This window comes from Plecotus auritus, assembly GCF_963455305.1.
Source record: "Plecotus auritus genome assembly, chromosome: 11".
NCBI classification, from domain to species: Eukaryota; Metazoa; Chordata; class Mammalia; order Chiroptera; family Vespertilionidae; genus Plecotus; species Plecotus auritus.
The window spans coordinates 39881521-39897524 of NC_137777.1; the positions used below are offsets into that span (position 1 = coordinate 39881521).

A 16004-nucleotide genomic window follows, 5' to 3' on the forward strand; every position below is an offset into this window, starting at 1 on the left:
TTGAGGAAACTCCAAACTGCTTTCTATAATGGCTGCACCAGTCTGCGTTCCAACCAGCAGTGTACTAGTGTTCCCTTTTCTCCACATCCTCGCCAGCACTTGTCGGTTGATTCGTTGATGGTAGCCATTCTGACAAATGTGAGGTGATACCTCATTGTCATTTGAATTTGCATCTCTCTGATGGCCAGTGACTTTGAGCATGTTTTCATGTCTCTTGGTGAGAAGTATCCTTTGGAGAAGTGTCTACTTAGGTCATTTGCCCATTTTTTTATTGGATTGTTGGTCTTCCTTTTGTTTAGTTGTATGAGTTCCTTATATATTTTGGATGTAACCCTTTATCAGATGTATCATTGCCAAATATGTTCTTCCTGACAGTGGGCTTCCTTTTCATTCTTTAAAAATGGTTTCTTTTGCTATGCAGAAGGTTTTTATTTTTATGTAGTCCTGTTTGTTTATTTTCTCCTTAGTATTTTTTGCTCTAGATGTATCTGCAAACATATTGCTAGGAGAGAGATTTTTCTGCCTATGGTTTCTTCTAGGATTTTTATGGTTTCACGACTTATATTTAAGTCTTTTATCCATTTAATTTATTCTTGTGTGTGGTGTAAGCTGGTGGTCTAGTTTCATTTTTTGCATGTATCTGTCCAATTTTCTCACCACCATTTATTGAAGAGACTGTCTTGACTACATTGTATGCTCTTGCCTCCTTTGTCAACTATTAATTGAGCATAATGGCTTGGGTCAATTTCTGGGTTCTCTGTTCTGTTCCATTGATCTATATGCCTGGTCTTGTGCCAGTACCAGGTGGTTCTGATTACATTATAAGTTGATACCTGTTATTGTGATCCCTCCAACTTTGTTGTTTTCTCTCAAGATTGCTGTTGCTATTCAGGGTCTTTTTTGGTTCCGTATAATTTTTGGAGTATTTGTTCTAGATCTGTGAAATATGCTGTTGGTAATTTAATAGGGATTGCATTGAATCTATAGATTGCTTTGGGTAGTAAGGATATTTTAATTGTTAACTCTACCAATCCATGAATACAGTTTATTCTTCCACTTGTTTATATCTTCCCCTCTCTTTTCATCATCCTGTAGTTTTCTGAGTACAAATCTTCTACCTCCTTCATTAAGTTTATTCCTAAGTTATCTTAATTTTCTGTTGTTGTTGTACCGGTAAATGAGATTGTCTAGTTTCTCTGAGAATTCATTATTGGTGTATAAAAATGCCATGGATTTCTGGGTGTTAATTTTGTATCCTGCTACATTTCCAATTTCATTTATCAAATCTAATAGTTGTGTTTTTTTTTGGTGGAGTCTATAGGGTTTTCTATATACAATATCATGTCATCTGCTAATAATGAGTTTTGCTTCCTCCTTCCCAATTTGGATGCCTTTTATATTTTCAGCTTGTCTGATGTGGCTAGGACTTCCAGTACCATGTTGAATAAGACTGGTGAAAGCGGACCTCCCTGTCTTGTTTCTGTTCTTGGGGGAAATGATTTTAGCTTTGCCCATTGAGTATGATGTTGGCTATAGGTTTGTCGTGTATGGCCTTTATCCTGTTGAGGTCTAATTTTTCTATGCCCACTTTGCTGAGAGTTTTTATCAAAAAAGGGTGTTGGATTTTGTCTAATGCTTTTTTGTGTCTATTGATATGATCATGTGATTTTTTTTAATTCAACAAAAATTTATTTCAATATACTTTTTAAAACACAGTGAAATAAATGTAACAGCAGTAGAAAGCAAAAAGTAAATCCATTTCAAAGAAATAAAAAACCAACACTTTCAATATTCCTTGAAAAAGCATCATGTGGTGATAGACTTGGTCAATGTCCCAGTTCACCTCTCTAATCCCATCCCAGGAAATGGGAAGAGACCCAGGACTGACTGAGACAAGACTCTCCCCTCTGGCTGAATAAGGTTTGTAAATGAAAGCTATCTGCTGACCCAGATAATCATTTTATAGTTTATAAAATGAACAAGCCTTATAAACTGGACTTGTGCAGTTCTCATTTTCATCTGTTTAACGCTGATGGGAGGCAGGTTTGGGGATTTCAAGGTCTCCTCGGCCCTCAGGCTTTACACGTGAAGGACTGTGGGCTGAGATGCAGAGGTTTAAAGGAGAAAGACCAGAAGTCTCAGGTGCCAGGGTTACCTTCCCTCAGCACTATAATCATGTGATTTTGTCTTTCAGTTTGTTGATGTGATGTATCACATTTATTGACTTGTGAATATTGTACCAGCCTTGAACCCCTCAAATCCCACTTGGTCATAGTGTATGATCGTTTTAATATATTGCTGGGTCCGATTTGCTAATATTTTGTTGAGGATTTTAGCATCTATGTTCATCAGAGATATGGCCTGTAGTTTTCTTTCTTTGTAGTGTCTTTATCTGGTTTTGGAATTAGGATAATGCTGGCTTCATAAAAAGAGGTTGGAAGTATTCCTTCTCTTGGATTTTTGGAATAGTTTGAGAAGGATAGATATTTGTTCCATAAGCCTTGGTTCTTTAAGAAAACTAATTAGGATGCATTGTTAAGCATGAAATATCATTACAAAAGCCTTTGAGAAAAAATGACAAGCAAACCTGAAGAATTTAAAATTTGAAAATTCAAGTGTACTTTAGAAAATTTCTCTTGTACAAGATGGACTAAATAAGAGTTTTCAAACTACCTTCAGTTGTGTGGATTTTCAAAAACGAATCCTTGGACTTATTTAAAAGGTCTTCGAAAAGCAAGTCTGTTTCCTATTCATCTTCATTATTTATGTGGGTTTTTTTGCTGTGGTCTATGTGTGTGAGGCAGGGGTAGCTGAAAGGCTTTTACTTACACATTCTGGTCATTTTGCTGTTAGATCAAGCTCAGAGTAAGGACACAGCTTAGCAAGTGGCCCCCAAAACTCCGGAAATAATTTTTGGCTTGAGTTGAAAGTAATAGTTTCTATGTTGCAAAATAAGATCGACAGGGGCCGGATGTTTATTTTGTCCCATCGCCTGTGAGAGCTGCTGCTGCTGCCCTCTGGTGTCCAACACGAGCTCCTGGCGCCGTGGGGTGGCTCCGGCTGGGCACACACGGCGTGTGGTTGTGGGGGAGACGGTCAGGTCTGGCAGCCTAACGCCGCAGGCCAGCTCCCTGGTCCTCGGTGCAGGCCAGCAGACCACATCATGCTCCCCCCCTCGACAACCATGCTCCTGTCCACTTGCTTTTGCTTCTTTGATTCATCTTCCCCTATCGCAGCAGCCCAGGCCTGGCAGATGGATATGGGGACGTAGCTGTGCGTTAGAGGCTGTATCACACTGTGGTCAGAGCACATTCACTGGAGCCAGACTGGTCTCAAATCCCAGCCTTGCTAGTAAGAAGCTGAGACCAGAGTCGGGCATGTATCAAACCCTATCAATGATGGGCATTAGTAAGGTGTACTATGGGACGTACAACACTTAAATGAAGAAGAGTGTATGAAAGGGAATAGCGCCCTTCTCATTTCAGAGCATGCTACCATATTTTATAAGAAACACAAAAAGAGAAATTATGCATCATTACCACCACCGTCTCCATCATCACTCATTGGCAACCAGGTTTCCACACACAAACCCATTGTCTGCACCCCCGGAAAGCCTCAGGTCACTGCCCTGCCCCACATTGCCCTGGTGAAGCTTCCCTGGCATGCCCTCGGGCTCACATCTCAGGACTCCATTTACTTTAAGCTGCCTTGCTGGCACTGCTGGGCTTTTCTGTTTAAGGTGCTTGACCAAGAGATGGGTCAAGGTCTGGGGTGTAGGGGCTGGAAGTAAGGTCAGCCTCCCAAGGCGATGAGGGTACCCAGGGTCCGAGATGTTAGGATGTGGGTCAGGGTCGGGCCGCCGTGTGCACTTTGCCCCCTGCACAGAAGTGTGCCAGGAGGGACAAGTGGGCACGGAAATGCAGCAGGAGCTCTGCTAGACGAGCCATGCCAACTGGTAGGTAAACCTTTCTTCACACCACATGGCCACCCCGCTCAGGATCAGGGTCCATCTGAGCTCCCCATCCAAGCTCTAAGATAATGTTCATAACGTTATGATACTGAGTCTTCATTCAAGAACAAAGGGTATCTTTCTACTTGGTCCTGTACTTCTGGGTCTTTGGGAGGTTTCTGAAGTGTTTTCTTACCTGTGTTGCAAGGTTCTTGTTAAGTTTATTCATAAGCACTTTACCTTCTTTGTTGCTATTGTAAATAGGGCTTTCCTTCATCATTAAAACCTCTATCTGATTATTGGTATTTTCTTATTTATTTTTAGTCCACTTGACCTGTCTTGGGTTGAGTATCTGCTATTATTATGTTTCTATGTATTTTTAATTGTGTCTTCTATAGATAGCTTCTTCTTTATAAAGCTGGTTGCCCTTTTTCCCCCCTTAGGAACTTAAGAGTTAGTATTTTGATCCTGTTGGTTGCCTTTGAACTTATACCTATTCATTGTCCCTAGTCCAGCCGTGGGCAAACTACAGCCCGCGGGCCGGATCCGGCTGTTCTATCCAGTTCTCTTGCTCTCCCCTCCGCTCCTTTACTTTGAATTTATATTAGTTCACACAAACACTCCATCCATGCTTTTGTTCCGGCCCTCCGGTCCAGTTTAAGAACCCATTGTGGCCCTAGAGTCAAAAAGTTTGCCCACCCCTGCACTAGTCCCTATTTCATATTTAACCTTTTATTATCTCTTTGGTCAGTTTTTTTTTCTATATAAACCTTTTATTATTTGTTATTCATTTCAGACAGAGAGGAAGGGAAAAAGATAGAAAGATAGAAACATGGATGAGAGACATCTATTAGCTGCCTCCTGCATGCCCCCTCCTGGGGATCGAGCCAGCAACCTGGGCATGTGCCCTGACTGGGAATCGAACCAGGGACCTCTTGGTTCATTGGTCGACACTCAACCACTGAGTCACACCGGACTTAATATAAACCTTTTATTTTATAATCCCAAAACTTGAAATGAATTAAGAAGCTAGAGTAGACCCTAAATTTGCTGACTAGCATCCAAGTTTTCTATCTTTGGTCAGTTTTTAACAGTGTTCTTTGACTCCCTACTGTTACTTGAACTATACCCTGAATTAACTCAGTCTCTTTCCGCTTTTCTATTTTCCTTCTCATTTCTAGTTGCACTTTGTCATATAAAATACTTTTTACCTCACTCCTATCTTTGCTTTACCCCCAGACCTGATAAATACCGGGTGGGGCAAAAGTAGCTTACGGTTAGTTGTGAGTACTCAAAGCAGAGTTTTGGTTTTATTTTAAATCTTTATTGTTGAAAGTATTACCTATGTCCCCTTTTTCTTTTTCTTTTTTAATGGAAGTTGCATCTATCATGTCTGTCCCTTCCCTCGTTTTATTTTATTTTATTTTAAATAAATCTTTATTCATATTATTACAATTATTTCTCCTTTTTCCCCCCATAGCTCCCCTCCACCCCTTTCCCACCCCACCTTCTGCCCTTACCTCCCCCCCACTGTCCTCATCCATAGGTGTATGATTTTTGTCCATTCTCTTCATGAACCCCCCATACCCCTTTCCCCCTGAGAATTATCAGTCCACTCCCTTTCTATGCCCCTGATTCTATTATATTCACCAGATTATTCTCCTCAGGTTTTGAATTCACTTGATTTTTAGGTTCGCTTGTTGATAGATATGTATTTGTTGTTCATAATTTTTCTCTTTACTTTTTTTTTCTTCCTCTTCTTTAAGAATACCTTTCAGCATTTCATATAATACTGGTTTGGTGGTGATGAACTCCTTTAGCTTTTTCTTATCTGTGAAGCTCTTTATCTGCCCTTCAATTCTGAATGATAGCTTTGCTGGGTAGAGTAATCTTGGTTGTAGGTTCTTGCTATTCATCACATTGAAAATTTCTTGCCACTCCCGTCTGGCCTGCATAGTTTCTGTTGAGAAGTCAGCTGACAGTCGTATGGGTGCTCCCTTGTAGGTAATTAACTGTTTTTCTCTTGCTGCTTTTAATATTCTCTCTTTGTCTTTTGCTCTTGGCATTTTAATTATGATGTGTCTTGGTGTGGTCCTCTTTGGATTCCTTTTGTTTGGGGTTCTGTGGGCTTCCTGGACTTGTAAGTCTATTTCTTTCACCAGGAGGGGGAAGTTTTCGGTCATTATTTCTTCAAATAGGTTTTCAGTATCTTGCTCTCTCTCTTCTTCTGGCACCCCCATAATTCTGATGTTGGTACGCTTGAAGTTGTCCCAGAGTCTTCTTACATTATCTTCAACTTTTTGGATTTTTTTTTTTTGCTTTTTGCTTTTTCGGTTGAGTGTTTTTTGCTTCTTTGTATTTCAATTCTTTGACTTGATTCTTGTGTTCCTCTAGTCTGTTGTTGGGTCTCTGTATAATATTTATTTCAGTCAGTGTATGTTTAATTTCTAGTTGGTCCTTTTTCATATCTTCGAGGGTCTCGTTATATTTATCGGCCTTTTCTAGGATATTCTTAAAAAGTCTTATAACGGTGGTTTTGAATTCTATATCCAGTCGTTTGTTTTCCTCCATTTCTTTCGTTTGTGATCTGATTCTTTGACCCCGCATTTTCACTGATTTCCCTGAGTTGGTAAGGTAGATATTTGTGCTAGGTTTCCAATATGGTCCAGTGGGTCTGCTTCCCCAGTTAACCTGAGGTGGACACTCTTGGTGCACCCCTTTGTGGACTGTGTGTACAGCCTTGTTGTAATTAAGTCTTTATTGTTGGTATCACTGGGAAGAATTGACCTCCGGGCCAGTTGGCTGTAAGGATCAGCTGTGTCTATGCTGGGGGAAGCCCGGTGCTGGAGACAGCCCTATAGGATTAGACTTGCCAAATTGCAATAGCCTCTGTGCTCAGCTTGGATGGGGTGGAGCCTCAGTCTTGGCTTCCTGTCAGCCCCGCCCCTGCGCGCACGTGCGCTTTCAGTCCTCCGCCTTCCCCAGCTCGAGTCTCCGCCTGAGAGTCCAGACTCCCCCCACAAGAGCGTGGGTCCCCAGGGGCTCGCCTGGAACCGGGGTTCACTGCAGTCAGAACTGGGGCACAGTGCCGTCAGGAGCCTCTGACTCCCCTCCACCAGGGAAAGCCCGCGGCAACCTCCGCAGCCCTTGTGCGCACCGGCGCGCTTTCAGTCCTCCGCGTTCCCCGGCTCCCGAGTCTCCGCCCGAGAGTCCAGACTCCCCCCACAAGAGCATGGATCCCCAGGGGCTCGCCTGGAACTGGGGTTCACTGCAGTCAGAACTGGGGCTCAGTGCAGTCAGAATCCTCTGACTCCCCTCCACTAGGGAAAGCCTGTGGCAACCCCCGCAGCCTTTGTGCGCACCGGCGCGCGCGCGCCTTCAGACTTCTGCCTTTCCCAGCTCGAGTCTCCGCCCGAGAGTCCAGACTCCCCCCGTAAGAGCGTGGGTCCCCAGGGGTTCGCCCGGAACTGGGGTTCAGTGCGGTCGGAGGCTTCCTTCCCCCTTCCGCCAGAGGAAGTCAGCCAGGCTCTCAGCCGCCCTTCCTCTCTGCGCGCACTAAGACCCTTTGCCGTACCTCCAATTCTCTGTGAGCTTTTCTCCTTCCTTCTAGTTGTAGAATTTTCACTCAGCCTGCTTTCCTGTGGTTCTGGATGGTGTCCGTTCTGTCTTTTAGTTGTAGTTTTGAAATTGTTGTGCGAGGCAGCAGTTTAGGTGTTTACCTATGCCGCCATCTTGGTTTCTCTCATTTTTTTTTTTTTAATATATTTTTATTGATTTTTTACAGAGAGAAGGGAGAGGGATAGTTAGAAACGTCTATGAGAGAGAAACATCCATCTGCTGCCTCCTGCACACCCCCCACTGGGGATGTGCCCGCAACCAAGGTACATGCCCTTGACAGGAATCGAACCTGTGACCCTTCAGTCCGCAGGCTCTATCCACTGAGCCAAACCGGTTAGGGCCATATGTCCCCTTTTTCCCCCATTAGCCCGCCCCTGCCCCCCACCAACCTATTGTCTGTGTCTGTGGATTATGCATATATGCATACAAGTTAATTGGTTGATCTCTTCCCATCTTGCCCTGCCATCCCTCTGAGGTTTGACAGTCGGTTTAGTGCTTCTGTCTCTAGATCTATTTTTGTTCATCAGTTTATGTTGTTCATTAGATTCCACATATGAGTGAGATCATGTGATATTTGTCTTTCTCTGACTGGCTTATTTTGCTTAGCATAATGCTCTCCGGGTCCATCCATGCTGTTGCAAATGGTAAGATTTCTTTCTTACAGCTGTGTAGTGTTCAGTGGTATAGATGTACCACAGTTTTTTAATCCACTCACCTGCTGTTGGGCACTTAGACTGTTTCCAAATTGTAAATTGTGCTGCTATGAACATAGGGGTGCATATATCCTTTCTAATAGGTGTTTCTGATTTCTTAGGATATATTCCTAGAAGTGGGATCACTGAGTCAAATGGGAGTTCCATTTTTTTTATTTTGGGGGGAAATTCCATACTGTTTTCCACAGAGGCTGTACCTGTCCGCAGTTTATTCTTATATTATTATTTATTGTATTATTTTCTTTAATACATTTTATTGATTTTTTTTTACAGAGAGGAAGGGAGAGGGATGGAGAGTTAGAAACATCGATCAGCTGCCCCCTGCACACTCCCTACTGGTTATGTGCCTGCAACCAAAGTACATGCCCTTGACAGGAATCGAACCTGGGACCCTTGAGTCCGCAGGCTGACACTCTAGCCACTGAGCCAAACTGGTTAGGGCTATTGTATTATTTTCCATACAAACGACTCTAAACCTACTTTTGCCTACCCCTTATATTAAATGCTCACCACCAATCTTTTTGCTGAGGTTTCCCCAATGATTTTTTTGGTTGAATGAAACTCATCCGCTAGAAGACTATTCGAGAAGAGCTGACATGCACAGTATCCCGTGCATGCTTACATTTTTTAAAAACTATTTTTCTAGAGCCTGATACTTGCAGGAGAGCTCGTCTGGACATAGCAGCCTTGGCTCATACTGATTTCTGATTGAAGGTGGCTTTCACATCCGCAGATGCTTGATTGCATTTACTTGGCAGTGTTGTGTTGCAGCTTTTTTCACTTCATAGTTTATTTTGGTCGGGGCATTTTCATAAAAGGATGGATTCCTTATTAATTTGTTATAATTTTGTGTAAATGTAGGCTGCTTTTACTAATTTCATTTTAAATTAGTAAATTTAATTGAAGTATTTATAATTCCTAATTTAAGAGGATCTTTTTCTGGCGGTGTAGCCATGTATACTTTTTCATGTTTTTATTTTTTTATTATTTGGGGATGGGAGTGGGAGATTGCATGTCCTCCAATTTTCTGTTTTTCTGCTTTTCTTGCAGGACCTGAAATTTCCCTTCTTTTGTTTCCTTTTCGATCTGGTTTCCAAAGGGTGTATCTCCCTTCCTCTGTATCCTTTTCTCCCAAAAGCAATACCTTTCACACAGCCACCTTGATGCATGCACACTTAAGTCCCTTCCTTGGGCTCACCTCTGTGATGTACCAGGACGCTACCATATTTTATACTTCAGGTTGGCATTCTTCCCAGCGATGGTTTCAAATCAATTATTGGCTCCATCTTCACCTCCTTCTGCCCTCGTCCATACTGTTTTCTAGGGCTTGTGCCATCCAGCTCTGCTGAGATTTGGTGTTAACATTTTTTTACTTACAGGTGATTTGAAGGTTATATAATTTTCTGTCTTCTCGTTAAACTGAGATTTGGGATTTTGTTTAGTTTTACTTCTTTTTCCTGCCTATCTGTATTGCTAGTTACTGCATTAATCGAGGCCACCTCTTTAGAACAGTACTTGGGCACAACTGGAGAAAAGATGGCGTTTTCTGCAGGACTGTGGTCATCTTAGTGATGCAGAAAGATCAGAGAGAAAGTGGGTGCATTCTCTGCATACTGTGAAAACCACTAAGATTGATTTATGATAGGATTTTCAGGGCAAAAAACAACAACACACGAAGAGATAGATTTAAGTATTTGATTTGGGAAGTTTAGTTGCATTTAATTTTGTTTTTAAACAAAGTACCAGGGGATATAAAATAAAAATATCTTCCGAAGCTCTGCCTAATACTTTAAAATACTTTCAAATCCATTTACCCAGCAACCCCAGAAGAAGTAAAGGTTTTATCACACAAGCATTCCCATGTTTGACAGATGAGGGAACCAGAACTCAGAGACTTACATGATTTCATGGTTACAGAGTTGGCTTGAGGAGAGCCAGGGGTAAAACATCAGCCTCTAACTTTGCCTGGTCTTAGCAGTTATCACTTGTTTGATCTTCTTCCCAATTTTGTAACCTAAGGCCACTCCTTGATAATAAATTACTAGGGTGAAATTCTTTTTAGTGTTATACTTCAAATTGATTTGCTCTGTAAAAACAATGTCAGTTGCTTGTCTAAAAGTAGGAAATCTTTTCTCCACTAATGATCTATCTTCATCTCTCTTCACAGAGGCCAGTTATGGGATGGATGGGAAGGTTAACCTTCCCAGTCCCACTGCAGACATCGGCGGGCAAGGCCTGGAGGATTTACACAGCTTAAAGGAAAGCATCGATGAGTACAGACAGAACTACAGACTTAGTCTGGTTGACTGGACTAATTACTTGGAGGATGTAGATAGAGTATTTGCACTGCTGAACAGTCACCACGAGCAAAATAAAACAAGTAAGACTACAACTGCTCGAAGTGATGGGTTCCTGGCTGTGTCTGCTGAGCCCTCTGTGCCGGTGGAGATGGCCTCTGCTGAGTCAGATGAAGACCCAAGCCCTATGGTTGAGGAAGCCTCTCATCTGACGTTGCCAGCCGACCTTCAAACCCTGCATTTGAACCGACCAACATTCAGTCCGGAGAGTAAACTTGAATGGAATAACGACATTCCAGAAGTTAGTCGTTTGAATTCTGAACACTGGAAAAATCATAAAACTGACCAATGGATGGAGCATGAAGAGATGAGTCATCTTGAACTTGACCTCAGTGGTGGTGACATGCCAGAGCTGGTGCTCAAGCTTGACCCCAGGCTGCAGCCCATCAGCAGGCACCAGAAAGGCCTTCCCCAGGATGGTGGTCCAGGAGAAGATGTTTCCGAAGATCAGCTGTATCTTCCTGTGCTTTATGACCCAGATTCCACTCCTCAGACGATCAAAGTGTCCACCTTGGAGCAGCCTAGTAACGCCAGCAGCCTGGAGAACATGTCTAACGAGGTGGAGAAAAGTCACAGAAGGGAGACTGATTAGACAAAATTGTTACCTTACCCTAAACACAGTATTAACTTTTTGTCAGTAAACTAATAAAGGCAATCAAGACAACCAACGTTCCAAGCTACCCTAGGTACCTACCTGCAGTAGACGCCAGTGCGCATGCGAGCGGACGCACAGGAACCGGTGCTGTAATTCACTATGTGTCAAGGTGAGAAAGGTAATTTGTGGAGTTTTGTTGGTTTAGTGGATACTAAAACAGTATTAACTTTGCAAAGTTGTAGAGACATGCATATACAAATGCTATCCAACCAAGATGGCTAGAATTGTGCCTTCTGCATTTCTGATTCTGGATGTCCTTGGTGAAACTTTCAACACACTTTCCACTGCCTGCATCATGTGGTTTGGATTCATTTTTAACCACTGGAATTTTTTAATGCCATCACTTTTAGGTCAATGATTTTGCACTTTGAGATCTAAATGCCATGTCTGTTTGGCTAGTCTTTTTTTTTTACAGGCTTGTCACAGTCTCACTGCTTGCTCTCAGTGTGACAGATTAAAATAGACCCCCAGGATGACACACAGTGTGGATCCCATATTGTTTAACATACGCTTTTGCCAGAAAATATTGCATGTGGTTTCCCTTGACTTGCTAAAATTGATTAGCAGAAAGGCATGGCTAATGATGTTAGCAGCAAAAATAAATAAGCAAAACAATGATCACTTGCTCTCTCTGTGCCTAGCCTCAAAGTGTTCATCATATACTTAAGATAGCTAAATTTTTATTTTCTTAACAGGATAAAAAAAACTGAAGATTCTTTCCCCACCCCTATCTTTGTTTTCTTGGCCTGGCTAATAAGCTTAAGTGTTGAGAAAATATATTCGTTTTGAATTTATATAAGGAATGTTTCCAATAAAACACTCATGAATGTTTCATAATTTAAACACATGTATGATTAAGACCTTCACCAAGTTCTGATTTTTTAAAGGCATAGTTCAAAACATGTTCTTAAAAACATTCTTGTTATATATTATTTTTAAATACCAGCAAAAGGATTACCTCATTGAAAGTTATCAGTATCCTAATCAACTTCCCAGTAATAGCTTAACAGTGATTTTCCTTTTAGATAAAGAAAACATAATTTACCTATGTGTTTGACTTAAGTGTTTAAGGTAAACTCTTTTAAAGATAATTTACAATGGTATAACTGAATCTTCGATAACTTTAAATCCTTATTGTAGACTCTGTACATATGTTAAAATTCACTAGCTCTTTATCAGATGTGTGTGCCACCGGCTGAATGACAGAGGAAACATATTTATGGTCATGAATGATATGCTTTGTAAAAAGGCTTCAAGTTATTAAGAAGCATACCATGTTTTGTTTTGTTTTTAAATCTTGTGTAATATTCTGTAATACTTTTATAGAACAATTCTGGCTTCAGGAAAGTCTAGAAGCATTATTTCTTGGAATAAAAGGTGTTTAAACTTTACCTGTTTCAGAGAAATGAACTTGACCAAGTTCTTGAGGTACACCCCTTCCCCTTCCTTATAGTAAAACTGAGTCCTGATCTCAATTTACATGATTGAATAGTAGCCGTAGCAGTAAAATTGACCGAAAGTCTGTGTGTTACAGAACATTCTCAGATCAGGGGTCACAGCATTGATTTGTCTCATTGCTGTCAGGAGGACACCCCCCACCAAAGGCAGTTTGGGTTCTTTGGTGGAGACCTAACCACCCTCCAAAACCTCGAGTTTTCTGATGGACAGAGTCCATGCACTTCCTTCTGCTCCAGATTTCCTGAGGACCTTTCCCCCTCAGGAAGAGCCGCTAACAATTCATGTCCAGAAATCAGAAATCTCTCGTAGTAAAAGGGGGAAAAGCAAAGGACTTTGGGAGCTGCCAGTTCAGTCCTCGGATAACTGAGGAAGCCATCTGTATTGTTAGAGCTGTCATGAGAGACCACCACAGACTGGATGCCTTAAACAACAGAAACGTATTTTCTCACCATTCTGGAGGCTGGAAGCAAGACCTGTCGGCAGGGCTGGTTTCTCCCGAGGCCTCTGTCCTTGGCTTGCAGATGGGCCACCTTCTCACTGTGTCCTCACGTGACCTTTTCTCTGTTCATGCACATCCTCTCTTGCACCAGTCGTATAAGGTTAGGGCCCACCCTTATGACCTCATTTAACCTTAGATACAGTCACATTGGAGATTAGGACTTCAATATGTGAATTTAGAGGAGACACAATCCAGTCCACAGCCCCACCGTTTCATTGAGAGTCCCAGGTAACGGTGTTGTCCAAAGGCAAGTCATTGTGCCCTCTTCCTGTTCTTTCCTGTAAAATGTGACTAGGCTAAAGGTTGCGCTCCTGGAGAAAATTACATTTTAGTTCTGATAACTATGGAGTACCAACTATGTGTAAAGGACCCAAGAAAGGCTATTTCAGATCTTGAAGGGCCCTTAGAGATTGGCTGGCCAACTGGACTCAATTGGATCTTAAAGGAAGCTGATGCTCAGAAGGTCTGAGCAAGTGTCCCACCTGCCCATTCCATACAGACATAGAAGAGGAAAAGATTAGCAGAGGCAAAGGCCAACCCCTCCCCACTTTCTCAACACATATGCTCATGCACATTCTCTCTCTCTCTCCCCCCCTCTCTCTCTCACACACACCAGATTAGGGGAGAAAGGCCATTAGGGAGACCCCATTTGATTAGAAGTAATAGAACAATGACCATGAAGTCAGACCTAACTTCATGGCAAACTCTAATTTTTACTATCTGTGTGAGTTTGGAAAAGTCGCATAACCTCTTGAAAACAGCTTCCTCAATTGGAAAATGAGAGGTTTGAATTTAAAATAGAAAATGCAGAGCATATGTGCTTTCTTTTCACAGAATGTGCCCAGGGAAGACATTGCTAATGCGTAGACACTTTGCCATTAAGCCAGAGCATCCATGCCCTTGGAGTTTCTCTCAGTGCCCACTTCCGCCTCAGCCAGCTACCACCAACACTGCAGATCTGGTGTTGGCATGCAAAACAGAAACCTGTCCTATCCAAACCGGAAAATGACTGTCTGAGGCTCCTCCCAGCTTTCTATAAGGAAATCACCTATAACCACCGACATCTGCAGGGTGTTTTAAGAAAGAGGGACTGAATACTTATCACTCCCATTCCACACCAAACATACCTTTTAAGAAGTTAAATGCTTATTTTTCAGGACTTGCTTTAGAGCTCAGATTATAAGAAGGTCTTCCATTTCCCAAATTAGTCCAATTCTGCTTGATATTTTCAAATTTTATTTTAATCTTCAGTTGATAATCAAAATATTTTGGGCCATTAATACCATGATGTGGTCCACTAGCCTGGTTCATTTGGGTATGAACTTATAGAAGCTGCTATGGAAGCTGCAATAGCCCCCTCGACCCCTTTCCCATCTCTAGCCTCTCCCACCTCCAACACATCCCACACTCACTGCGAGGTGAGCCTGTCATTACTGTGGCTCAGATCTCAGCCTCTGACTCAGAAATCTTCAATGATTGTTTAACATCCTCTGTGGAGCTCTAGCCCAAGCACGTCAAACTCAAGGGCTAACACGGGCCAAATAAACAAGGCATGTGGCCCACGGGTCACGAGTTTGACATGCTTGCTCTAGCCTTTCATCCACCCATCTGCTCCCTCTCCACCTCACCCATCACTATCAGCTTCCCCTGGGTTGGCACCACCTTCCTAGGTCTGAATTTTTCTATACTTTCCATCTATCCTCCTGGGGTTTATCCCCATTCGCCATCTCAACCTGTAGAAATCACACCCATTCTTCAATTCCCATATTATTTGAAGTTTTGCTTTTCCTTCCCATGTAAATTTCCCTGTTCTCCTCCAACCCTGGATATAATATCTCCTCCATTTTACACTGTCCCCCAGATAAAGAGACACCAATGTTGTATCAAGTCTGGGGCCAACAGAGAATAACTGGCCACATGCATAACCTTGCTCCTTCCCCCATTTCAGACCAAGAAACTTACCTTGTTCCTCCTAAAAGTCTGGCTCATGAACTTAACTCAGATTCAATCCGTCTGAGCTCTAGTGCTGGGGTACCGGCTTGAAAGGAACCAGGGACATCCGGGGAGGAATTGGATTGTCTGGCATCAGGGCAAGAACTCGGGGGTGGCTTTCTCCCAGTCAGGGGTGTTTGCAGGGGTCATTGTTCCTATGCTGAGACCTCCACCTTCGCAAAGCTGACAGGTAGCCATATCTGAGTCTCCATCAGCCTGGCTCACACTGTTCGCTCTGCCCTAGTGATTCCCTGAGACCCCACCCCATTCAATTTGCTGCTGCACTCAAGCTGTTTGCCATATGAATGGCCTGTCCTGGCTCAGGCTTCAGACTTTGCTAAAATCTTTCAAAAAAGCAGTAGCTGGCATCAGCCACCCCATACCTATCAATAAAAGACCCAAGACCCAGCACTAGTACCAGCCTGCCTTACTTCACAGCTGTGCCTCAGCTGGGCACTCCAAACCCAATACAAGAAGCAGCCATCTGCAGACGTCTCTGTAGCTCCTGTGGGTGGCCCCAGGCAATGGTTGATTTTGCACCTCCCAGGAAGCCCCAGAGCCAGAGCATCTGGTGGACAGCTTCAGAACATACCAGATTACAACTCTACACATCCACAAGCAACACACTCAAAGGAAGGGGCAAACTCAGTGAGCACCAAAGCCCCATTGAAGCAAGACCTGCTCCATAGGAGTGTCTCCTGTAGCTGGTCCTCACAGCCAATTGGCCTGGGGGTCAGTTCCTCCCAGTGATGCCAATAGCAAT

General features: G+C 42.7%; 1 protein-coding gene across 9 annotated transcripts in view; it reads left to right on the plus strand.

Annotated features, from left to right (window-relative positions):
• Positions 1 to 12683, plus strand: part of SULF1 (sulfatase 1) — a 170827-nt gene extending 158144 nt beyond the window's left edge. For all 9 annotated transcript variants that reach the window (XM_080646253.1, XM_080646255.1, XM_080646248.1 and 6 more), the window contains one exon: positions 10448 to 12683. In XM_080646253.1, coding sequence (XP_080502379.1) covers positions 10448 to 10478 — 31 coding nt within the window. In that variant the 3' untranslated portion in view covers positions 10479 to 12683. The remainder of the gene's footprint in view (positions 1 to 10447) is intronic.
• The last annotated feature ends 3321 nt before the right edge of the window (positions 12684 to 16004 follow it).